At 44.5% G+C, this 25,882-nt stretch overlaps 1 protein-coding gene across 1 annotated transcript in view; it reads right to left on the bottom strand.

Moving 5' to 3' along the window:
• LOC120021849 (voltage-dependent calcium channel subunit alpha-2/delta-2-like) overlaps window positions 1–25,296 on the bottom strand; it is a 43,411-nt gene extending 18,115 nt beyond the window's left edge. Inside the window, exons 1-14 of the mRNA XM_038965698.1 lie at window positions 25,285–25,296; window positions 25,081–25,197; window positions 22,947–23,006; window positions 15,385–15,429; window positions 14,964–15,099; window positions 12,219–12,350; window positions 10,877–10,934; window positions 10,735–10,785; window positions 10,506–10,605; window positions 9,900–10,061; window positions 1,730–1,840; window positions 1,367–1,445; window positions 998–1,047; window positions 459–548 (exon numbers count right to left, since the gene is read on the bottom strand). Coding sequence (XP_038821626.1) covers window positions 459–548; window positions 998–1,047; window positions 1,367–1,445; window positions 1,730–1,840; window positions 9,900–10,061; window positions 10,506–10,605; window positions 10,735–10,785; window positions 10,877–10,934; window positions 12,219–12,350; window positions 14,964–15,099; window positions 15,385–15,429; window positions 22,947–23,006; window positions 25,081–25,197; window positions 25,285–25,296 — 1,203 coding nt within the window. The remainder of the gene's footprint in view (window positions 1–458; window positions 549–997; window positions 1,048–1,366; window positions 1,446–1,729; window positions 1,841–9,899; window positions 10,062–10,505; window positions 10,606–10,734; window positions 10,786–10,876; window positions 10,935–12,218; window positions 12,351–14,963; window positions 15,100–15,384; window positions 15,430–22,946; window positions 23,007–25,080; window positions 25,198–25,284) is intronic.
• Window positions 25,297–25,882: the final 586 nt, after the last annotated feature.

Here is a 25,882-nt window from a genome sequence, read left to right as displayed (position 1 = left end):
CCCTGCTAGCTAACATTAGCTAGCTAGCTCATAACCAAGCAAACTTGATGACATGTTTGATGCATGTTGCCAGCTTGCTTTCAATGTTTCAACTCGAAATGGCTAGCTACTTTTCTTGTTTGTTTTGATTGACTGGCAAAGACAAACCCAAAGAAAGACCCACCTCAAACCACACCCCCAAGACAACTCGTGTTTGCCTTCAGTCATGGCCACTAGCATTTCTTAATGAGCATTGATAAAGAATTTGGCCAAAGCAGGAAGTGCAGTCGCTCTTTAAGTCCAATGTAGATGAATTAGCATGAGTGCCAGTCTGTTTGTGCTATCATGCCAACTCTTTGTCACTCAATGTCATACCAAACAGCGACTGACTGCAATGAAGTTGGCATGATAGCACAAACAGACAGGCATTCAGACTATAGATTAGGTATAGCTGAATGTTCTGAGCTAGGTGACCTCACCAAGGCATCCTGATAGACATTGGTCCACTGAACCTGCTTGGCACGGCTGCCTGCCAGGACCATGGGGCGGCCCAGCACATCCAGGTACTCCTGGTAACAACACACAGGAATAGCAAACAGTCAGGCATCAACTGTGTAGCAATACTGATGTTACACATTCTGTAGCTTGTGTCCCAAATGGCACTGTATTCCCGTTATAGTGCACTACTTTGAACACAGGGATATGGTTAAAAGTAGTGTACTATGTAGAAAATAGGGACGCACTCATGCTGATGTCACACAGGAAGCTGAAAAAAAATTCACATGATTATGTGCTGTTGCTGATGGAAAGATGCTCAGTAAAGTTTGTCCAACTTTATATCTTTGCCTGTCATCCAGCTGTAAGTGAAAAACACTTCACAGTAATAACCTCAGGGTAATAATATATACGCTACATTAGAGTCAGTCTCCGATAAACAACAACGATTCCAGGAAGCAGTGCCAGGAGGAGAACTGGCTGACCCAGGATCAGCTGTGTAAGAGGCACTAGACAAACCCACCTGGGTGTTAATCCTTATGGCACAGATGGAGCGGATCTCAAAATAGAAACCTAGAGCGAGAGCAGAGAGAGAGAGGGGGGGGGGGGAATAAAAAGAGAGATAGGATGAGAAACAGTGCTCACAATTATGGCACAGATGAGGGAGAGTAAAGATGGAGGTTGTGTATCAGGCGCTTATAAACTAGGCTAGGGGTTATAAACTGAAAGACTACAGTAACTTCTCTTAAGCAGACAAGTGTCATGTTTATGAGGGCACAAGGAAATGAAAACGGCCATTTTGTTACAACCCCCTACTGCATCTAGTTTTGGACAAGAGGGATCTTCACTGATGCTGGTTAGGAAAAATAGCCCCTGCACAGATCCCACTCACCTTTATTGGCACACGCTATCCATTGCAAGGGTGTGACATCATAGTTGTGCTGCCCCACAGAGAATGTAAAGACCCGCACCTTAGGAGAAAGAGAATTCAAAGAACCCATTCATCTTTATTCTGGGACATTAACACAGAGATACACGGCCAACTGTGATATCCATTGTGGTATCCTTTGACCAGAAATCCCATTTGGAAGATTCCTGTAATCAGGAGGAAATAAGCAGGAGGAATTTTTTAAACCCTAGTGACGCATTTATGGATTCCAAGAATGAAATCATCAATGAATAAGGAAAAATGAAGTTACCAATGAAATAGTGATTGAAATGTTTTGTGTGTGTGTTTAGTTTCTGAGAAACGGACCGTTTTGTTGGGCCAGTTGTACTGCTCAAAGATGTCCTGAGCTCGATCCTCTCCTCCATCAGTGAACAGCATGATTATTTTATTGCAGTGAGCTCGCGGGACATTGGTCTTCTAGAAAGAGAAACAGAAAGAGTGTATGTTAACATTAATCAAAACACAGCAAGTGAATGATTAATACAGACTGTAAGTGTGTGACGAATTAAGCAGGCAAGAGGGGAACAGTGTCTATGTCCCAAAGGGCACCCTATTTAAAAATAGGGATCTGGTAAAATGTAGTGCACTATATAGGGAATAAGATGAGCTGCTCCCCTAATATGGCTTTCACTATGATGCCCTACAAAGGCAAAGAGCAGTAACTACGCAAACAGTGAAACTGAGAAAAATGGCTTAAAGTGTATTCAAATTCAGCATGTTGTAGGAAGATATGTGATAATGCACTGATGTATTATCTTATTATGAAGTAATGTGTTATGCATATCAACCATGACCACTGATTTGACCTATGACCCATAAAATGCAGTTACTGCACGCTGTCTTTGTAAGACCTTAAACAACTATACTGAACAAAAGTAGAAATGCAACATGCAACAATTTCAATGATTTTACTGAGTTACAGTTCATATCTTTGACTTTGTATAACTATCATTTTTACACTGTCATTTCCTTTATGTTAGCTAGTTTTTACATATTTAGTTTGCTATTGTCACGACTTCCGCCGAAGTCGGTCCCTCTCCTTGTTCGGGCGGCGGTCGACGTCACCGGCCTTCTAGCCATCGCCGATCCACTTTTCATTTTCCATTTGTTTTGTCTTTGTCTTACACACCTTGTTTCACTCACCCAATTACTTGTTAATTATTTAACCCTCTGTTCCCCATGTTTGTTTGTGAGTGATTGTCTTTATGTAATACGGTCCGTTATTATGGGCTCGCATTATTGCGTTGTATTTGTGACATTTTTGAGTAAATTACGTTTATTACTCATATCTGCTGTCCTGCGCCTGACTCCTCCACACCAGCTACAAACAGACGTCATTACAGCTATCTTTCTTACCACTGTAGGCTCTGCCCTAATATATGTGCTCTCTATAACCTCTGGGTCCGCATGGCAAATGGCCAGGAATCCAAGGAAAGCACAAAGGTCAATGCCTTCACCTCTGGGTCCGCATGGCAAATGGCCATGAACAGAAGGAAAGCACAAAGGACAATGCCTAAGGACTAGACAGCCATTTTCCTTATGAGGAGCCAAAATGTTATACTCTCTGTTACAGTATACAGAGGACTGACTATTGAATGTGTGATATAATAATACTATAGTATCCATGTTTGGTATCAATCTGAAACGTGTTCACTGAGGATAACTCTAATGCTATCTATATGGATGTATGGTCACTGTAGTAACTTGTATCTATACAGGGTGAACTCTAAATGACTCTATGCAAAGAGTTTGATGGTCGTCTCTGGAATTGGTCTCATCCCCCACACAAGCCTTTAGAATCTATGCTGTCACACCCTGTGGAGATTGGGTTTGTTGGTCAGGTTACGCTAAACTTGGTATCGTTTGATTGGTCAATGGTGGTTGGTTGTGGGTTAAAAGAGTTACACCTTCAGATGTTATGGATGGAATTAAATGCCTTTGTCCTCTCTCTTATCCTGTTTCCAGTCTATGGAGGAAAGTTGTATGATCAATTCTCATTTCCTAGGCTTCTAGTCTAGTAGGCATCTCTTTGTTCATGCTTTGTCTTGTAAGTTAACCTTAGGATCTATATGCCTAGAATTAGGTTTTGTTAATGTCAGTATTGCCTTGTAACTTAAGTATGTGAATCCATTCATTTTACAGTTATTAAATAATACTTGATTGCAAATGTTTTTACTATAATGTTAAATGGTATTCAGTAAATTCGGATATTCAGTTTAATAAACTTTGATCATATTAATTGCAAAGTCTTATTACAAGTCGCATGTGATGTTGTCACGACTTCCGCTGGAAGTCGGCTCCCCTCCTAGTTCGGGCGTCGTTTGGTGGTCGACGTCACCGGCCTTCGCCGCTCCAGCTGGCCACCGTTCATCCAGCTCCTTCGGGAAGAGAGAGGTTGTCCGCCCTCGTCTCGTGCCTCTCGGGGAGAGCTCTAGAGTGGGCAAACGCCGTGTGGGGAGAAGGAGATACGGTGTTGGACCACTTTGAGGAGTTCATCCACCGCTTCCGGGCAGTCTTCGACCATCCGCCCGAGGGTAGAGCGGCGGGGGAACGGCTCTTCCACCTGAGGCAGGGGACGAGGAGCGCCCAGGAGTTCGCCCTGGAATTTCGGACCTTGGCCGCCGGAGCAGGATGGAACGACAGGGCCCTTATCGACCACTACAGATGCAGCCTGCGCGAGGACGTCTGTCGGGAGTTGGCCTGCAGGGATGCCACCATCACCTTTGACCAACTGGTGGATCTGTCCATTCGGTTGGATAACCTGCTGGTTACCCGCGGACGTCCAGAGAGGGCTCTGTCGGTTCCATCTTCCAGCACCACCGCTCCGGTGCCAATGGAGCTGGGAGGGGCTGCGCTTAGGGAGGCTGGAGGAGGGGCCTTCACGTGCACTATCTGTGGCCGCAGAGGGCACACTGCCGGTCGGTGCAGGGTTGGTCCCTCTGGGAGTCGAGGCAGCAGGCAGGGCTCTCTGGCGTCACCCCAGGTGAGTTTGCACCACTCTCATCCAGAGTCCTCTGTTGTCCACCTGTTTGTTAATGTTTGTTTTCCTGAGTTTTCCCCGCATTCCCAGCATAAGGCGCTTGTCGATCAGGCGCGGCTGGGAATTTTATCGACAGAGCGTTCGCCCTTAGTTTAGGAGGGTCACGAGGAGAAAATCAGTCTCTTTCTCATTGACTCTCCTGCGTTTCCCGTGGTACTAGGCCGTCCCTGGTTGGCTCGTCATGACCCCACCATTTCATGGCAACAGAGGGCTCTCACGGGGTGGTCGCGAGAGTGCTCAGGGAGGTGTGTAGGGGTTTCCGTTGGTGCTACCACGGTAGAAAGTCCAGACCAGGTCTCCACCGTGCACACCCCCCCAGAATATGCCGATTTGGCTCTCGCCTTCCCCAAAAAGAAGGCGACTCAATTACCACCCCATCGACGGGGGGATTGTGCGATAAATCTCCTGGTAGACGCTACACTTCCCAGGAGTCACGTGTATCCCCTGTCGCAAGTGGAGACGGCGGCTATGGAGACATATGTCTTTGAATCCCTGCGTCAGGGGTACATTCGGTCCTCCACTTCACCTGCCTCCTCGAGTTTCTTTTCGTGAAGAAGAAGAAGGAGGGAGGTCTGTGCCCATGTATTGAGGTCTAAATCAAATCACGGTGAGGTACAGTTACCCGCTACCTCTCATCGCCACGGCGATTGAGTCAATGCACGGGGCGTGCTTCTTCACTAAACTGGATCTCAGGAGCGCTTACAACCTGGTGCGTATCCGGGAGGGAGACGAGTGGAAGACGGCGTTTAGTACCACCTCAGGCCATTATGAGTACCTCGTCATGCCGTACAGGTTGAGGAATGCTCCATCAGTCTTCCAATCCTTTGTAGACAAGATTTTCAGGGACCTGCACGGGCAGGGTGTAGATCGATGACATTCTGATATACTCCGCTACACGCGCCGAGCATGTGTCCTTGGTGCGCAGGGTACTTGGACGACTGTTGGAGCATGACCTGTACGTCAAGGCTGAGAAATGCCTGTTCTTTCAGCAGGCCATCTCCTTCCTAGGGTATCGCATTTCCACATCAGGGGTGGAGATGGAGAGTGACCGCATTTCAGCCATGCGTAATTGGCAGACTCCCACCACGGTAAAGGAGGTGCAGCGGTTTTTAGGGTTTGCCAATTACTACCGAAGATTTATCCGGGGTTTTGGCCAGGTGGCTGCTCCCATTACCTCACTGCTGAAGGGGGGTCATGTACGTTTGCAGTGGTCGGCTGAGGCGGACAGGGCTTTTGAGCACCTAAGGGCTCTGTTTACCTCGGCTCCCGTGCTGGCCCATTCGGATCCCTCTTTGGCGTTCATAGTGGAGGTGGACGCGTCCCAGGCTGGGATAGGAGCCGTGGTCTCTCAGCGCTAGGGTACGCCACCGAAGCTCCGCCCCTGTGCTTTCTTCCCGAAGAAGCTCATCCCGAGAGTTGTTGGCTGTGGTTAAAGCTTTGAAGGCGTGGAGACATTGGCTTGAGGGGGCTAAACAACATTTCCTCATCTGGACTGACCACTGCAACCTGGAGTACATCCGGGCAGCGAGGAGACTGAATTCTCGTCAGGCAAGGTGGGCCATGTTTTTTACCTGTTTTGTGTTTACCCTCCCCTACAGACCAGGTTCCCAACATGTTAAGGCAGATGCACTGTCCCGGCTGCATGACACAGAGGAGAGGCCCATGGATCAGACTCCCATACTCCTGGCCTCCTGCCTGGTAGCGCCGGTCGTGTGGGAGCTGGACGCGGACATTGAGCAGGCGTTAAATACAGAGCCCACTCCCCTCCAGTGTCCCGTCGGGCATCTGTACGTTCCGTCTCCTGTCCGTGACCAGTTGATCTATTGGGCCCACACGTCACCCTCTGGTCATCCGGGGATCGGTCGGACCGTGCGCTGTCTGAGTGGGAAGTACTGGTGGCCTACCTTGGCCAAGGACGTGAGGGTTTATGTTTCCTCCTGCTCAGTGTGCGCCCAGTGTAAGGCTCCTAGACACCTGCCCAGAGTTAAGCTACATCCCTTACCCGTTTCACAACGGCCTTGGTAACACCTGTCGGTGGATTTTCTGACCGATCTTCCTCCCTCACAGGGAAACACCACGATCCTGGTCGTTGTGGATCGTTTCTTTAAGTTCTGTCGCCTCCTCCCTCTGCCCGGTCTCCCTATGGCCCTACAGACTGCGGAGGCCTTGTTTACACACGTCTTCTGGCACTACGGGGTGCCTGAGGATATAGTGTCTGATCGAGGTTCCCAGTTCACATCGAGAGTCTGGAGGGCGTTCATGGAACGTCTGGGGGTCTCGATCAGCCTCACCTCAGGTTTTCACCCCGAGAGTAATGGGCAGGTGGAGAGAGTGAACCAGGATGTGAGCAGGTTTCTGCAGTCTTATTGCCAGAACCGGCCGGGGGGGTAAGTGGTGTTCGTGCCCTGGGCCGAGATGGCGCAGAACTCGCTCCGCCACTCCTCCACTATCTCTCCCCCTTTCAGTGCGTATTGGGGTACCAGCCGGGTTTTGGCATCAGAGTCAGACCAAGGTTCCTGCAGTGGATGACTGGTTCAGGCGCGCGGAGGAGACATGGGAAGCTGCCCATGTTCACCTCCAGCAGGCCGCGCTGCGCCAAAAAAACAGCGCAGACCGTCACCGCAGTGAGGCCTCGGTGTTCGCACCGGGGGACCGGGTCTGGCTCTCGACCCGAAACCTGCCCCTCCGCCTGCCCTGCCGGAAGCTGGGTCCGCGGTTTGCGGAGCCATTCAAAGTCCTGAGGAGAGTGAACAAGGTGTGTTACAGGTTACAGCTCCCCCCGATTACCGTATTAACCCCTCGTTCCATGTGTCTCTCCACAGGCCGGTGGTGGTTGGTCCACTCCAGGAGTCTGAGGTGCGGGAGGTTCCTCCGCCCCCTCTGGACATCGAGTGTACTCTGTCAGTTCCATCCTGGATTCGAGGCATCGGGCGAGGGGCCTTCAGTATCTCGTGGAGTGGGAGGGGTACGGTCCGGAGGAGAGATGCTGGGTTCCGGCGGCGGACGTGTTGGACCCTGAAATGATGCAGGAGTTCCACCGTCGCCATCCGGATCGCCCGGTGACTCGCCCTCCGGGTCGTGCCTGAGGCCGGTGTCGGCGCACCGCTGGAGCCGCGCGTCAAGGGGGGGTACTGTCACGACCTTCGCCGAAGTCGGCTCCCCTCCTTGTTCAGGCGGCGTTCGACGTCACCGGCCGTCTAGCCATCGCCGCTCCATTTTTCATTGTTCCATTTGTTTTGTCTTGTTCCCCCGCACACCTGGTTTACATTCCCTAATCACACTGCATATATACACTGCTCAAAAAAATAAAGGGAACACTTAAACAACACAATGTAACTCCAAGTCAATCACACTTCTGTGAAATCAAACTGTCCACTTAGGAAGCAACACTGATTGACAATAAATTTCACATGCTGTTGTGCAAATGGAATAGACAACAGGTGGAAATTATAGGCAATTAGCAAGACACCCCCAATAAAGGAGTGGTTCTGCAGGTGGTGACCACAGACCACTTCTCAGTTCCTATGCTTCATGGCTGATGTTTTGGTCACTTTTGAATGCTGGCGGTGCTTTCACTCTAGTGGTAGCATGATACAATACACACAAGTGGCTCAGGTAGTGCAGCACATCAATGCGAGCTGTGGCAAGAAGGTTTGCTGTGTCTGTCAGCGTAGTGTCCAGAGCATGGAGGCGCTACCAGGAGACAGGCCAGTACATCAGGAGACGTGGAGGAGGCTGTAGGAGGGCAACAACCCAGCAGCAGGACCGCTACCTCCGCCTTTGTGCAAGGAGGAGCAGGAGGAGCACTGCCAGAGCCCTGCAAAATGACCTCCAGCAGGCCACAAATGTGCATGTGTCTGCTCAAACGGTCAGAAACAGACTCCATGAGGGTGGTATGAGGGCCCGACGTCCACAGGTGGGGGGTGTGCTTACAGCCCAACACCGTGCAGGACGTTTGGCATTTGCCAGAGAACACCAAGATTGGCAAATTCGCCACTGGCGCCCTGTGCTCTTCACAGATGAAAGCAGGTTCACACTGAGCATGTGACAGACGTGACAGAGTCTGGAGACGCCGTGGAGAACGTTCTGCTGCCTGCAACATCCTCCAGTATGACCGGTTTGGCGGTGGATCAGTCATGGTGTGGGGTGGCATTTCTTTGGGGGGCCGCACAGCCCTCCATGTGCTCGCCAGAGGTAGCCTGACTGCCATTAGGTACCGAGATGAGATCCTCAGACCCCTTGTGAGTGAGACCATATGCTGGTACGGTTGGCCCTGGGTTCCTCCTAATGCAAGACAATGCTAGACCTCATGTGGCTGGAGTGTGTCAGCAGTTCCTGCAAGAGGAAGGCATTGATGCTATGGACTGGCCCGCCTGTTCCCCAGACCTGAATCCAATTGAGCACATCTGGGACATCATGTCTCGCTCCATCCACCAACGCCACGTTGCACCACAGACTGTCCAGGAGTTGGCGGATGCTTTAGTCCAGGTCTGGGAGGAGATCCCTCAGGAGACCATCCGCCACCTCATCAGGAGCATGCCCAGGCGTTGTAGGGAGGTCATACAGGCACGTGGAGGCCACACACACTACTGAGCCTCATTTTGACTTGTTTTAAGGACATTACATCAAAGTTGGATCAGCCTGTAGTGTGGTTTTCCACTTTAATTTTGAGTGTGACTCCAAATCCAGACCTCCATGGGTTGATAAATTTGATTTCCATTGATAATTTTTGTGTGATTTTGTTGTCAGCACATTCAACTATGTAAAGAAAAAAGTATTTAATAAGAATATTTCATTCATTCAGATCTAGGATGTGTTATTTTAGTGTTCCCTTTATTTTTTTGAGCAGTGTATATTCCTCTGTTCCCCCCATGTCTTTGTGTGGAATTGTTCTTTGCTACGTGTTTTGTGTGACGCGCCAGGCTGGTTTTTTCCCGGGTACCGTGTTCACCCGTAGTATGTTTATTATTGTTAAACATTTTTGCTTCATTGTGACTTTGTCGCGCTTTACACTTTCGCTTTTGGCTGGAAGTTTGTTTGATGCAGTTGCGTCCTACGGTTGTTTGCTTCTGCCTAATAAAGTGTGCGCCTGATCACAACTCTCTGCTCTCCTGCACCTGACTTCTACACCAGTAGCGCACAACCTTGACAGATGTACAGTTGAAGTGTGGCATATGGCCAAAATACCACGACTATGGGCTGTTCTTAGGCACGATGCATCACGGAGTCATTGAGAGCCACTCTTAAATGTTCTGCTGGTTGGCCTGTTATCTGTAATGAAATGTCCTTCATGTGCCTGCTCAAAGCACAAAATAGCAAGCACACACATTTTCTTTGGAAAATGTCCTTGTCTATTTCATAGTAGGAGCCCTAAAGAATTGGCCATCACTTGTACAGAATGCGGTCGTTCAGAGTGTTGAGCTTTAAGTCATTTACGTTTAGTAGCTGATTGAAGGCAAAGTGGAAACCAGACTTGTAGTCTGTGGTGCCTTTAGCTTGCATGAGCTTTACAGCCTCTTTGAAGATCTTCTTGTTGCGAACGTTGGCCTGGACCAGGTGTTTGAAGCAAGGGACCACTGCCTCTGCCTTTTCATTAAACTGAAACAAGAAAGGAAAGAGAATGACAGAGCAGAAGTGGGATTGAGGAACAATGACAGAGCAGGCTAGATTGACAGCAAGAGATAGACAGTGAGAGAGCAGGCGAGATTGACAGCAAGAGATAAGACAGTGAGAGAGCAGGCTAGATAGACAGCAAGAGATAAAGACAGTGAGAGAGCAGGCTAGATAGACAGCAAGAGATAAAGACAGTGAGAGCAGGCTAGATAGACAGCAAGAGATAAAGACTGTTAGTGAAGGAGGAAATTGGTTATGAACAAATGTATAACTGTTCATATGAGTGATTGCTGTGTTGTTTAAGGTTGTGCAACATGTTTTATGCTGATGTCTATGAAAATAGTACGAAATAGAATTCTACAACAACAACAAAAAAGTAAATCCCAGGTGTAACTACAGTAACTACCACACTATCACAAACACACTCACCCTGGCCACGTTGACATAGTCGTCATCAGACAGAGTGTCCAGCATCTCCATCACTGATGACTTGATCAGCTTCAAAGTGAGGCCGCTCACACTGCCACTCCTGCGGGGGGACAGGGGAAAGGTATCATGAGACGCGCGCACTGCACTGCACTGCACTGCACTGCACTCTCTTATAGTGTAACCAGTCATTTTGGTACTAAGTTGTTGGAACTTAAATTAGAGAACTCACACATCAACGAGTATGATCATGTCTTTGGGGGATGAGGCCCCTTGGATGTACCTTATGAAAAAGAATGAAGAATTCTCAAAATGAACTCTTCAACCATAATCAAAATCAATTATTAAAAGAAAACAGAATAGGTAACACATACCATGGCCTTCTCCTCACATCATAAAGGTCGATCTTATCAGGGGCCCTCCATGGTGTGGCTACAGATAAGGCAATAAAAACATATAGAATTGTAACTTGCAGTTTTTATTTGCCCCTACCAGTATGCCACCAGACGATGATATATATATAAGACAATGGAGCTAATATTGTATTTACATTTCATAGGTTTTGTGGTATTACTTTCCTTTGAGTATTTGTAACCTTCAAGTAAGCCCTCTTTGAGGAAGTAGATGCTTAAAGGACCCGTGCAAAAACCTGACTTTCCTGTGTTTTATATATACAGTATTTACACACTATGAGGTTGCAATAATACTGTGACATTGTGAAAATTATGAAAACACGTAAGAGCTATTTGCAGTAAATTAGTTAGTAGACCAAGAGAGTTCCAAACCTCTCTGCCAGTAACAGCTAGTTTTCACCTCCCCACTCAGACCCCTCCCAGACAGTCCTAGCAAAATTCTAGCTTGAGAAATTGTTCTTTGGCAGAAATCAATTTTAGTTTATTTTTGACCATTTTAATTGAAACAAATCACAGTGAGGTACTTCATTGTTGCCCAGAAATGATAGATAAATAACAGGTTTATAGCTAGAAACTCAGTGAGTGCATCCCAAATGGTACCCTATTCCCTATATACTGTAGTGCACTACTAGGGGCCCTAGTAAAAAATAGTGCACTATAAAGGGAATGGGTGCCCTGATTAAAAATAAGGCACTATAATAGGGAATAGGGTGACATTTGGGACACAGATATATGAGACAGAGGAGGGTTATTATAGAACACTTCAATTGTGCAGACTTGCTGACATTCAGTTTAGTTTCACAACCCAGCATATTTCCAACCATTCATATAACCATATAACCATTCACATTTAAGTAAACGTTTATTGCTTTACAGTATATTGCATTGTCGTGAAGGAAAGGCCCAAAGAGATCCTATAATTCTAATAAGGGCGTCCTGTATTCCTGTAATAACAACATCTTGTATTGCTGTAATAAGGACATCATGTATTCCTGTAATAACAACATCTTGTATTGCTGTAATAAGGACATCATGTATTCCTGTAATAACAACATCTTGTCTTGCTGTAATAAGGACATCATGTATTCCTGTAATAACAACATCTTGTATTGCTGTAATAAGGACATCATGTATTCCTGTAATAACAACATCTTGTATTGCTGTAATAAGGACATCATGTATTCATGTAATAAGGGCATCCTACATTCCTGTAATAAAGACATAATTTATTCCTGTAATAAGGGCATCCTGTATGTCCTGTAATAAGGGCATCATGTATTCCTGTTATAAGGACATCATGTACCTGGGTAGTAGCGGGTGACCCCAGTGGCGCTACCAAATGCCTGCCAGAGTAGTGAAGGATCCTCTTGACTGTTCTCCATAAACACCTTCTCCAGCGCCTGTGTCCAGTTCAGCTCATTTAGAATCACTGGGGCTGAAGGGAAAGACCAGGTAGAAGACGGATTGATCTCACTTACAGTGCCTATAGAAAGTCTACACACCCTTGAACTTTTTCACATTTTGTTACAAAGTGGGATTAAACTGGATTTAATTGCAATTTTTTGTCAACGATCTACACAAAATACACTGTAATGTCAAAGTGAAAGAAAAATTATATTTTTTAAAGATGAATGAAAACTAAAACACTAATATACCTTGATTAGATATGTATTGACTCAGGAGGTTAATACTTGCTAGAAACACCTTTGGCAGAGTCTTCTTGTGTAAGTCTCAAAAGAGCTTTGCCAACTGTATTGTGCAATATTTGCCCATTAATCTGTTAGAGACTATTTGACTTGAGCTCGTTTTAGTTGCATAATGAGTCCGTTTATGATTTCATAATCCCATTATCAGTAGTAATAACTTGTGATTGGTTAGGATGTTGGAGCTGGAGAGTGTTTTTGCAGCAACAAAGGGGAGTCCAGAAAGTCTTTGAATGTCCAGATACACTAAATGACCAAAAGTATGTGGACACCTGCTCGTCGAACATCTCATTCCAAAATCATGAGCATTAATATGGAGTTGGTCCCCCCTTTGTTGTTATAACAGCCTCCACTCTTCTGGGAAGGTTTTCCACTAGATATTGGAATATTGCTGCGGGGACTTGCTTCCATTCAGCCACAAGAGCACTAGTGAGGTCGGGCACTGATGTTGGGCGATTAGGCCTGGCTCGCAGTCTGCGTTCCAATTGATCCCAAAGGTGTTCAATGGGGTTGAGGTTAGGGCTCTGTGCAGGCCAGCCAACTTCTTCCACACCAATCTCGACAAACCATTTCTGTATGGACCTCGGTTTGTGCACGGGGGCATTGTCATGTTGAAACAGGAAAGGGCCTTCCCCCAAACTGTTTCCACAAAGTTGGAAGCACAGAATCGTCTAGAATGTCATTGTATGCTCTAGCGTTAAGATTTTCCTTCACTGGAACTAAGGGGCCTAGCCCAAACCATGAAAAACAGCCCCAGATTCCTCCTCTACCAAACTTTACAGTTGGCACTATGCATTGGGGCAGGTAGCGTTCTCCTGGCATCCGCCAAACTCAGATTTGTCCGTCGGACTGCCACATGGTGAAGCGTGATCCATCACTCCAGAGAACGCGTTTCCACTGCTCCAGAGTCCAATGGCGGCGAGTTTTACACCACTCCAACCAACGCTTGGCATTGCACATGGTGATCTTAGGCTTGTGTGTGGCTGCTAGGCTATGGAAACCCATTTCATGAAGCTCACCGAGAAACAGTTATTGTGCTGACATAGTGAGTGTTGCAACCGAGGACAGATGTTTTTTTATGTGCTATGCGCTTCAGGACTCGGCGGTCCCGTTCTGTGAGCTTGTGTGGCCTACCACTTCGCGGCTGAGCCGTTGTTGCTCCTAGACATTTCCACTTCACAATAACAGCAGTTACACTTGACTGGGGCAGCTATAGCAGCGCATACATTTGACAAACTGACTTGTTGGTGCCACGTTCAAAGTCACTGAGATCTTCAGTAAGGCCATTCTACTGCCAATGTTTGTCTATGGAGATTGCATGGCTGTGTGCTCGATTTTATACACCTGTCAGCAATGGGTGTGGCTGAAATAGCCGAAACCACTCATTTGAAGGGGTGTCCATATACTTTTGTATATATATTGTAGGTCATTGTCCTCCTGAAAGGTGAATTCCTCTTTTAGTGTCTGGTGTAAAGTGGACTGAAGCAGGTTTTCCTAGGATTTTGCCTGTGCTTAGCTCCGTCCCATTTCTTTTCATTCTGAAAAACTCCTCAGTCTTTGCCGATGTCAAGCATACCTATACCACAATGCAACTACACCATGCTTGAGGTGTGTGGGTGGTTTAATACATCATCCACAGCATAATTATTAACTTGACCATGCTTAAAGATATATTCAATGACTGATTTATTATTGGTACCCATCTACCAATCCCTGCCCTTTTCTTTATGAGGCTTTTGAAAAGCTCCCGGGTCTTTGTATTTAAATCTGTGATTGGAAATGTTTACTTCTGAACTAATTTAGACTTGCCTAAACAAAGAGGGTGAATACTTATGCAACGACTATATTTTTGTTATTTAATTTGTATTAATGAGTAGAACACCACAACATTTCTGTTCTCCATTGATTGACATGGGCAGGAGCTCCCCGGAGAGGAGTACAAGCACCTCAAATTTGTGCTGCTTGAGCTCCTGTTCCTCTTATAGAATATTAGCTCAAAAGAATTGTGGAGCTTCTACACCTAAATAATAACAGTACTGGCACCCAAAATGGAGTACCGGTACTTATTGAGTCCAAGTCAAGCGCTGCTGTTCTCCCCTCTACTAACTAGTAAACCTTATACTTTCCACCTGTCTAAATTAAGATTGTAAAACACTCTACATTATTGAGGAGACAAACTCTCTGCCAAAATATTTGTTGTTTCACAACCATTGTGTCATATGTGTTGTACATCAGTTGTACTACCCAAGTGTGTACAGGGCCATAGTCTCAACTGAGCAGCAAATGACTGCTAAATATTATAATAATAAGACATTCATTGTCCATTGCACTAATGTGAAACTCACCTCCTTTGTAGATGTCTGTGGGGATCTGAACGGCTGTGAAGGAGTAGTTGACCTTATTTTTGAAGTTAGGGTCATACACAAACTCCACCTGTAGTGGAGGGCTCACTGTTTCCCCATCACCATCTTGCAGGGAGTACTGCTAACACACGTACACATGTAGATACACACACACACACACACGCACACGCACACGCGCACACACACACACACACACGCGCACGCGCACACACACACACACGCACACGCACGCGCACGCGCACGCGCACGCGCACACACACACACACACACACACACACACACACACACACACACACACACACACACACAATATTACTACCACTTCTTTCTTCAGCAGATTTCAAAAGCTTAATCAACAAATGAGAGAGGATGTGTAGAAATTAGCTTTTCACTTTTTACTCACATAGTCTAGCTCTGCCTTGGAATCGTAATACGTCATGTTCCATTCCTGGTAGAGAGCAAGATAAAACATATATAATATGGATGATGACAAGTTGGCCTAGAGTTGTAAAGCTAACGGTAATTTACCAAATATTTGGAATCGTAAGTAATTTTGGTAATTAACAGGTAATCTATGGCAATCTATGGTAACTTTGGTAATTTATAAAAAATGTATTCATATATAGTATTCATTTTTTGTATATGTGTCCATATTGACCTTGAGGTTGTAGTGGACAGACTATATAGTTCAAGTGAAAATAGCCTAATTAATGAAAAAAAGCATCTCGTCATCAATGGCATTATTTTCAACGAACCAAGCAACTCTTCCAACTATTGACTTTTTCACAACTGCCACCAGTTTGGCGCGGACGTAAAGTTAAATTGTTACATTGGTGCCGTGACCCGGATCACTGGTTGCTGCGGAAAAAGGAGGAGGTCGAAAGGGGGGTGAGTGTAACGGATGTGAAATGGCTAGCTAGTTAGCGGTGGTGCGCGCTAATAGCCTTTCAATCGGTGACGTCACTTGCTCTGAGACCTTGAAGTAGTGGTTCCCCTTGCTCTGCAAGAGCCGCGCTTTTGTGGTGCGATGGGTAACGATGCTTCGTGGGTGACTGTTGTTGATGTGTGCAGAGGGTCCCTGGTTCGCGCCCGGGTCGGGGCGAGGGGACGGACGCAAAGTTAAACTGTTACACATACACAGAGAGCGAGCCAGTAGTGGTGAGGCTCACAGAGGGAGTCACTGCTATTGGGAGGGCTGGGGTGGTGTGGCAGGGGAGGGAGGGAGGGAGGATGGGGGATGAGTCCACAGGCCCTGTCCTGCCTCAATGGGCTAATGGACCAAACCATGTGGAAAAGTGGAATGTCAATGTATGTAGGACTCAGCAGTGCCCCCCCCCCCCCCCCCCCCGGCTGAGCTGGCCATGCTTTTCGCTACACCCGCAATAACATCTGCTAAATATGTGTATGTGACCAATAAAATTTGATTTGACTTAGTCCACGCCGCCAGTTACAGCTTCAGCTATCCCAGCCCAGCACTGTCGAGCCAGCTCATCCCTGAGCTCCGTCCTCTGCCCCTGACTGGTGATCTCAGACCACCCTGGCTGTAATAATGACTGACTGTGCGCAAGAATGATGATTGATGATGCAGTGTGGCACGGGATGAGCGCATTCTAAACTTTGCAAATCTGAGTAGATTACTAGGAAATAGTACTATTGGACTCCAGCAGCTGTAGACAGACATGGTGGTAAACCTTTGAGTTTCATGGTGAATAAGGGGCATGGAATCTGATGAGAAGAAGAAGAGGAAGAATACATGGGACTTATAAAGTGCTTTTCAAGGACCCAAAGTCACTTTACAATTGTAGAAACAAAACAAAAAAAACAGATATCCAAAGAAAACAATGGCAGACTAAAATGCAGGGAGAAAACAAACAAAGAGAAGGGGGTTAGAGCTCAAGGAAGGGTAAGAGTGTGATGAGTCACTGTATGAGTGAACCAGCAGGTGTTGTGTGTGGGGGGGGGACCAGAAGTCCTCACAAGGATAGTAAAACCAGGATTATTCGGACAAGTGGGGACATTTGGCCGGTCACCACATTAAAAGGCTATTTTAGGCTTAGGGGTTAGATTTATGGTTACAATTAGGGTTAGAATTAAAGTTAGGGGTTAGGTTTAGGAGTTAGGGTTAGGTTCAGGGTTAGGGGTTTGGGGTTAAGGTTAGGTTAAGGGTTAGGTTTGGGAATCAACTGTTTGTTCCCCACAAGGATAGTAAAAAAAAAATATTCTGTGTGTGTAAGAGTGTGTATGGGAGAGAGAGTGTGTGTGTGTGTATGTGGGGGGGGGGGGGGGGGGGGGGGGGCTTATGGGTAGGCCAAGGTGAAGAGATGGGGCTTTAGGTGGAACTGAAAGGTAGTGATGGACTCAGAGTCAGAGGGAGTTCCAGGGCCTGGTTACAGTACCTTAGGTAATAATTTGCACAGAGAACCTCAAATATTTCCTTAGGTAAGGGAATACTTAAGGAGGTTTACGGTAGTTTGAAGGCATGTATGGCAGAAAGAGTATTTACAATGGAGATGGCTTAATTTACTGACTAAATTTGTTTTGTGAGACAGCAAAATATAACTTCTATAATGAAGACAGGACACTCAATTGCTTCAGAAGATAATAAACCACGTTTCTTGAAGTTACTTTTTTCCCAACTTGTTTCAATTACTTTCTAGCATGTCAAGCTAGCTTACAGAATAGCTAGCAAGCTAACAAGAAGCATTGCCTGATGTGAACCATGCAAATAGTCTGGGTAGCCATTTGATTAGATGTTCGGAAGGACGCCTGTATCTTTGTAGCGAATGCATTCAAAGTATAATTTATAACTTCACCATGCTCAAAGGGATATTAAATGTGTTTTTTTACCCATCTACCGATACTGCCCTACCAAGTAAAAGAGCAGTGACTGCTCATAGATTGAAACTGAAAAAAAGGACTTAAACGTTTTTACATTTTCCAGTCAAATGAATTGTAGTCTGATCATTGGAGATGTAGTTATCTGTTTAACTATGAGGTTATTTTTTATTCATATTGACCCTGGCCTCTGACATGACCTTTGACCCTAGACAGCAGTTACTGCCTTCTTGCTTGGTACACCCAATGGAATACATTTCCATTATGATAGTTTTTTTTAAACAAAAACATGTGTTCATAGATTTATTTGTATGTGGCTGTCAGTGTTATATAGTTTGACACTTGTATCAGCAAACAACAATAAATAATACCAAGGTAAACCGTAGTAACTGCAGCCCAAATCTCGGTGAAACCAAGGTAAAAGGCAGTAACTGAAGTGAGTGACGGAAGTTACTGCTTTTTTCCCTTGGTTTCACTGTAACCTTTTCTCCAAAACAACACAGTGGAGGCAGGATATTTCTCCACATGATAAAGCATGTATTTAACGTATCAAAAATGTCATTAACACATTTCTGACCAAACGTGCAGTTACTGCTCTTTTGCTTTGTAGGGCAGAATAGGTGCCCTTTGCGAGGAATTGGAAAACCTTCCTGGTCTTTGTGGTTGAATCTGTGTTTGAAAATCACTACTCGACTGAGGGACCTTACAAATAACTGTACAGTATGTGTGGGGTACAGAGTTGTTAAATACTATTTCACACCGAGTGCAACTTATTATGTGACTTGTTAATTTTAACCTCTTATGGCTCAAAAATCAGCAGTGAGTATCAGCAGTGGAAAGAGGTGGCCATTTCAAACGGCCTCGTACTCAATTCTTGCTTGTACAATATGCATATTATTATTACCTTTGGATAGAAAACACCTTCTAGTTTCTAAAACAGGTTTAATTATTTCTCTAAGTGAAACATAACTCTTTTTACAGCCCATTTTCTGTAAAAAGTGACATTTCCAAGAAGCTATGTCTCTCTTCAAGATACTCTCTATAAAAGGCCTTGGCACTTAGGACTGTAGAAACACGTCACACATCTTCCCCTGGTTGTCATGCGGAAGTGAGAGAAAAAATGACTTGATTATCTCTGTCAGGGACTGAAAAGAACATCTTTGAGTGATAAGTGCGCACTTAATTTTTTTTTCTGGGCGCGAAGTAGGAACTGGACTGCGCTCCTGGAAAACACTCGTTATAGGTGAATATGACCTCCAGCTTCGATTTTCTTTGATACATGTCACAATATCATCCTAAAGTATGTTTTTTCAATATACTTTAATTATATTATTGAAATTTATTCTGGACTTTAGACGTGATGCGACGCAAGAATTTTGTCAAGACGGAGAGGTTAGCACGGCATGGCCAGTGTGTCATGCTAATTCAAGAGGGACATCGTTCGTTCTAGGTCCAAATGAACACGGTTCTGAACAAAGGACCCTTTGGAGAACATTCTGATGGAAAATCAACAAAGATAAGGACCCAATTTGGGATGCTTTTTCATATATCTGTCGAACTGTGCTATCGCTAGCGTTTGACTAGAATCAATGCTGCTGTGTGTTTGTATTGTAGTAAGCTAATATAACGATATATTGTGTTTTCGCTGTAAAACACTTCAGAAATCGGAAATATTGTCTGTATTCACAAGATCTTTCTCTTTCATTAGCTATCCACCATATATTTTTCTGAAATCTTTTCTGATGTGAAATTAGTAGTTGACGTTGGTGTCTGTTTTCTCTGGCTACTGCCGTGCGATTTCTGACTGTAGCTATGATGGTGGCTAAGATGGTAGCAGTAATGTAAAACTGATTTATAGCTAAAATATTCAACTTTTTCGAACAAAACATAGATTTATTGTGTAACATGTTATAGGACTGTCATCTGAGGTAGTTTTTTCTAGGTTATTTAGGTTGGTTCTAGGTTATTTAGGTTGGTTCTAGGTTAGTTTGGTTAGCTTTGTGCATGCTAATTGCATGCTACCGTTGCTGTGAAAAATGTCTGTCTGTCTTTTGTATTTGGTGGTGAGCTAACATAAATATATGTGGTGTTTTCGCTGTAAAACACTTCAGAAATCGGAAATATTGTCTGTATTCACAAGATCTTTGTCTTTCATTAGCTATCCACCATATATTTCTCTGAAATGTTTTCTGATGTGTAATAAGGTAGTTGACGTTGGTGTCTGTATTTTCTCTGGCTACTCCCGTGCGATTTCTTACTGTAGCTATGATGGTAGCAGTAATGTAAAACTGATTTATAGCTAAAATATGCATTTTTTTTGAACAAAACATAGATTTATTGTGTAACATGTTATAGGACTGTCATCTGAGGTAGTTTTTTCTAGGTTATTTAGGTTGGTTTTAGGTTAGTTAGGTTGGCTTGTGCATGCTACTTCATCCTACTTGTGCTGTGAAAAATGTCTGTCCTCTTTTTTATTTGGTGGTGAGCTAACATAAATATATGTGGTGTTTTCTCTGTAAAACATTTAAAAAATCGGACATGTTGGCTGGATTGACAAGATGTTTATCTTTCAAATGCTGTATTGGACTTGTTAATGTGTGAAAGTTAAATATTTAAAAAAAATAGATTTTGAATTTCGCGCCCTGCACTTGAGCTGGATGTTGTCAGAGGTGTACCGATATCGGGCTTGCAGCCCTAACAGGTTTTAAGCAAATTTTCACTCCTGAACTTATTTAGCTTTGCCATAACAAAGGGGTTGAAAACTTATTGACAAAAAAATTTGAAAAACATAATTCCACTTTGACATTATGGTGTATTGTGTGTAGGCCAGTGACAAAAAAAATCGACATTTATATACATTTTAAAGTGAGGCTGTAACGCAACAAAATGTGGAGAAAGTCAAGGGGTGTGAATACTTTCTGAAGGCACTGTATTGTCCCCCCACTAGAATCAGTTACATATTTGGGTTCACAATCTGTTTGGGCAAAATAATGTTCATAGTTAGAAAAATCAGGTCACCCTACCAAAAATTCTGCCGAATGCTGCCTTTTCGATGTTACAGCCAAATGAACCTAGTGTTAAATTGACAATGACCAAACAAGGTGAATAATGTAACCTGTGGATTGAATCACCAGTGGCGTAGACAGAAATACATTTTGGGTGGAAGCAGCTAACTTCCTGCAATTTTACACATTTTGCCATTGGGCAAAGAGACTAATGTGTGGTTTTATATCTAATCTCATGCTATTCTACACATTTTGACATGAGGCTGAGAGAAAACGTTGCTGTTTGTAAAGCTCCTGCAATACTACACATTTTGCCATGGGGCAGAGAGGAACATGTGCAGTTTTATAGCCCATCTCATGCTATTCTACACATTTTGACATGAGGCTTAGAGAAAATTTAGCATTTTAAAAGATAATTAATGCTAAAATATAGGTGTGTTGACTTTAGGGCTGACACAATTTAGTCGACTGGTCGATTGTTTGGTCGACCAAGATTTTTTTTAGTCGAGCAGCTGCAAATATACAGTGCGATCGGAAAGTATTCAGACCCCTTTTTCCACATTTTGCTAGGTTACAGCCTTATTCTAAAATGTATTAAATTTTTTCCCTTCATCAATCTACACACAACCCCATAATGACAAAGCAAAAACAGGTTTTTAGAAATTTTTGCAAATGTATAACAAATTTAAAACTGAAATATCAAATGTACATAAGTATTCAGACCCTTTGTTGAAGCACCTTTGGCAGTGATTACAGCCTTGAGTCTTCTTGGGTATGATGCTACAAGCTTGGCACACCTGAATTTGGGGAGTTTCTCCCAATCCTCTCAAACTCTGTCAGCTTTGATGGGGAGAGTTGCTGCACCGCTATTTTCAAATCTCTCCAGAGTTGTTCGATCGGGTTCAAGTCAGGGTTCTGGCTGGGCTACTCAAGGACAGTCAGAGACTTGTCCCGAAGTCATTCCTGCATTGTCTTGGCTGTGTCCTTAGGGTCGTTGTCCTGTTGGAAGGTGAACCTTCACCCCAGTCTGAGGTCCTGAGCGCTCTGGAGCAGGTTTCCATCAAGGATCTCTCTGTACTTTGCTTCATTCATCTTTGCCTCAATCCTGACTAGTCTCCCAGTCCCTGCCGCTGAAAAACATCCAAAATGCATTATGCTGCCACCACCATGCTTCACCGTAGGGATGGTGCCAGGTTTCCTCCAGACGTGATGCTTGGTATTCAGGCCAAAGCGTTTAAGCTTGCTTTCATCAGACCAGAGAATCTTGTTTCTCATGGTCTGAGTCTTTAGGTGCCTTTTAGCAAACTCCAAGCAGGCTGCCATGTGCCTTTTACTGAAGAGTGGCTTCCGTCTGGCCACTCTACCATAAAGGCCTGATTGGTGGAATGCTGCAGAGATGGTTGCCCTTCTGGGAGGTTCTCTCATCTCCACAGAGGGACTCTGGAGCTCTATCAGAGTGATCATCGGGTTCTTGGTCACCTCCCTGACCAAGGCCCTTCTTCCCCGATTGCTCAGTTTGGCCCGGCGGCCAGCTCTAGGAAGAGTCTTGGTGGTTCCAAACTTCTTCCATTTAAGAATGATGGAGGCCACTGTGTTCTTGGGGACCTGGAATGCTGCAGAAATGTTTTGGTACCCTTCCCCAGATCTGTGCCTCGACACAATCCTGTCTCGGAGCTCTACGGGCAATTCCTTCCACCTCATGGCTTGGTTTTTTCTCTGATATGCACTGTCAACTGTGAGACCTTATATAGACAGGTGTATGCCTTTCTAAATCATGTTCAATCAATTGAATTTACCACAGGTGGACTCCAAGTTGTAGAAACATCTCAAGTATTATCAATGGAAACAGGATGCATCTGTGCTCAATTTCGAGTCTCGTAGCAAAGGGTCTGAATACTTATGTAAGGTCAAGGAGAAACAGGATGTTGAGGGCACCAGTACCAGCAGCGGTGAGGAGGTCACTGATGACTTTGAGGAGTGCATGATGATGGTTGGGTGAACATTTACTGTTGATATAATCATTACATCAATAGGGGATGTGCTTCGTATCATGACCCCCTGCTGAATCTTTTATACATTACAAATGCAGACAGTCTGCTGGTAGGGTGTGTTACAGTAGTGTTACCTTGACGCTGTCGTGCCATGGATGGTCTCGCTGGACACGTTCTGCTTCACTGGCCAGCCTCTGCAGGTTCAAGAGTTCAGGTTAGAGAACAGAGAAAACAAAGGTCCTGCCCTTCATTTTGAATAGACCTAGTTGAATGGGAGGGATATTTAAAAAATGATATTCACATTATTTATAATAGGGCCTGCCATGTCAAATAGTGTCCACTGCCAAATGGTTTCCACCCCTGGGTCAATTAGCTGTTAGCGTCTGTTGCTGGGGACGTTGCTAGAAACGGTCAAATCCTGACCGGCCTACGTAATGAACCAAAACGTCTGCTATACTGGATGCTATGCCGGTTGCTAGCTCTTTAACCTCAGCGCTCGCGGAGGACGGAGGACATGGGCGGTTCTGGTTCTATTTCACCTCATAAGCCCATTTCTAAAGTAGCCTAAATGGTCTGACTTCATAGAAATGTAATGGGTTTAGAAGACTATAAGAGCTGGGCGTTTGTCTTTCTGTGTAAATCACATAACCACCTGATGCTCTTACCTGTAAAAAAAAAAGTGAAAGTTATATTGAAAGTAAACCTATGGTCCCTTTATTACTATAATGGCCCCATTTACAAGAAATGGGTATAGCAATAGGAGAGCTAGACAGCCCTCACCTGAATTTCACTTTCTATTGTGCAGGTATAAATAGGTGCTGGTGCAATGCTTTTTTTCACAACTATATCAGAATCTCAGCCTCAGAAGAAACAAGTACCAAGAAGGTAAGTCTATTAACATTTTTTTTAATAGATTTTTATTTTTATCTTTTATAAACTATTTATTCTGCTGATAGGAAAAATTGGTAGAGGACCTGATCGATATACAGTACAATATTTGCATTGCAAAAGGAAAAATCGATTTGCTATACTACAATGTTTGTAGAAGCTGCCTATAGTTTGTGCAGAAAGGAAATGTAACATTGTCTTCTATTGTTCCTATACATCTTCTATATTATGGGGCAGTTTCCTGGACATATATTAAAACTATAGATTAATTATACAATAACAAATGTTTACTGTAACTTGAATTTGAACTTGTTAAAAATGCATTTCACCTGTCTTTGCTTTCACAAACACCAGCTGGTTTGGGGTGCATTTTTTGTTACTAAATAACCTGAACAAAAATATAAACGCGACATGTAAAGTGATGGTCCCATGTTTCATGAGCTGAAGTAAAAGATCACAGAAATGTTCCATACGCACAAAGCTTTTCTCTTTTTTTGTGCACAGATTTGTTTACATTCCTGTTAGTGACCATTTCTCCTTTGCCAAGATAATCCATCCACCTGACAGGTGCGGCATATCAAAAAGCTGATTAAACAGCATGATCATTACACAGGTGCACCTTGTGCTGGGGACAACAAAATGCCACTCTAAAATATGAAGTTTGTCACACAACACAATGCCATAAGTTTTGAGGGAGTGTGCAATTGGCATGCTGACTGTATGGATATCCACCAGAGCTGTTGCCAGAGAATCGAATGTTCATTTCTCTACCATAAGTCGCTTCCAACGTCGTTTTAGAGAATTTGGCAGTACATCCAACCGGCCTCACAACCGCAGACCAGGTGTAACCAGCCCAGGACCTCCACATCCGGCTTCTTCACCTGCGGGATCGTCTGAGATCAGCCACCCGGACAGCTGATGAAACTGAGGAGTATTTCTGTCCAACAAAGCACTCTGTGTGGAAAAACCAATTCTGATTGGCTGGGCCTGGCTCCCCAGTGGGTGGGTGCGACCCTGCCCAGTCATGTAAAATCCATAGATTAGGGCCTAATTTATTTCAAGTGACTGATTTCCTTAAGAACTTTAACTCAGTAAAATCTTTGAAAATGTTGCATTTATATTTTTGTTCAGTATAGATTAAAAATGTATTGGCAACAGGTTATCAAGTCATTGCGTTCGCATTACGAATATATTGCATATGAAATGTGTTAATTTTGTGTCAAATTTCCAGTCGGGAATCTTGGATTAAGAAGCATTTTCAATGGCGATTCACTATTGAACTTGCTTTTTAGCCCAGGACCGAGCTAAATCTGTCTGTCAAACTGCCACTAAATGTAGTGTTTTTTTGTGAAATAAATAGAAGTCAAATTGCTGACTTACATCAAGTGCTTTGCGTTTCTTGGCCAGTAGCTTCTCGATGTCTGAAGCTACCTTCTCCACCATCTCATAAGGAGAATTCTTTACCAGGCTGAACTGCCTTCTTTTCTCATTGTAGATCTGCAAAAAGAGTAAAGAAACAGACATAAATTTGAGTGCAGTTAAATGACAGTTCCACATATGTTGTACATCTACTGATTGTATTACTGCATTTAACATAATTTGCAACAGTTTCCGATCCTTGAGTTGACAGCAACAAGGAGGCACCCAGCACATACAGACAATATATCTGTTTGTATGTGGCGCTTAGCAGACTGCGATACACTACATGGCCAAAAGTATATGGACACCTACTCGTCAAACATTTAATTCCAAAATCATGGGCATTAATATGGCGACCCCTTTGCTGCTATAACAGTCTCCACTCTTCTGGGAAGGTTTTCCACTAAACGTTGGAGCATTACTGCGGGGACTTGCTTCCATTCAGCTACAAGAGCATTAGAGGTCAGGCACGGATGTTGGGCGATTGGGCCTGGCTCGCAGTTGGCGTTCGCATTCATCCCAAAGGTGTTGATGTGGTTGAGGTCAGGGCTCTGTGCAGGCAAGTCAAGTTCTTCTACACCGATCTCAATAACCCATTTCTGTATGGACCTCGCTCTGTGCATGGGGGCATTATGCTGAAACAGGAAAGGGTCTTCCTCAAACTGTTGCCACAAAGCTGGAAGCACAGAATCGTCTAAAATGTAATTTTATGCTGTAGCGTTAAGATTTCCCTTCACTGGAACTAAGGGGCCTAGCTCGAACA

This window comes from Salvelinus namaycush, chromosome 2 (genome assembly GCF_016432855.1).
Source record: "Salvelinus namaycush isolate Seneca chromosome 2, SaNama_1.0, whole genome shotgun sequence".
Taxonomy (NCBI): Eukaryota; Metazoa; Chordata; class Actinopteri; order Salmoniformes; family Salmonidae; genus Salvelinus; species Salvelinus namaycush.
The sequence above is the reverse complement of the archived record's forward strand: the minus strand, read 5'-3'. Positions and strand labels throughout refer to the sequence as shown.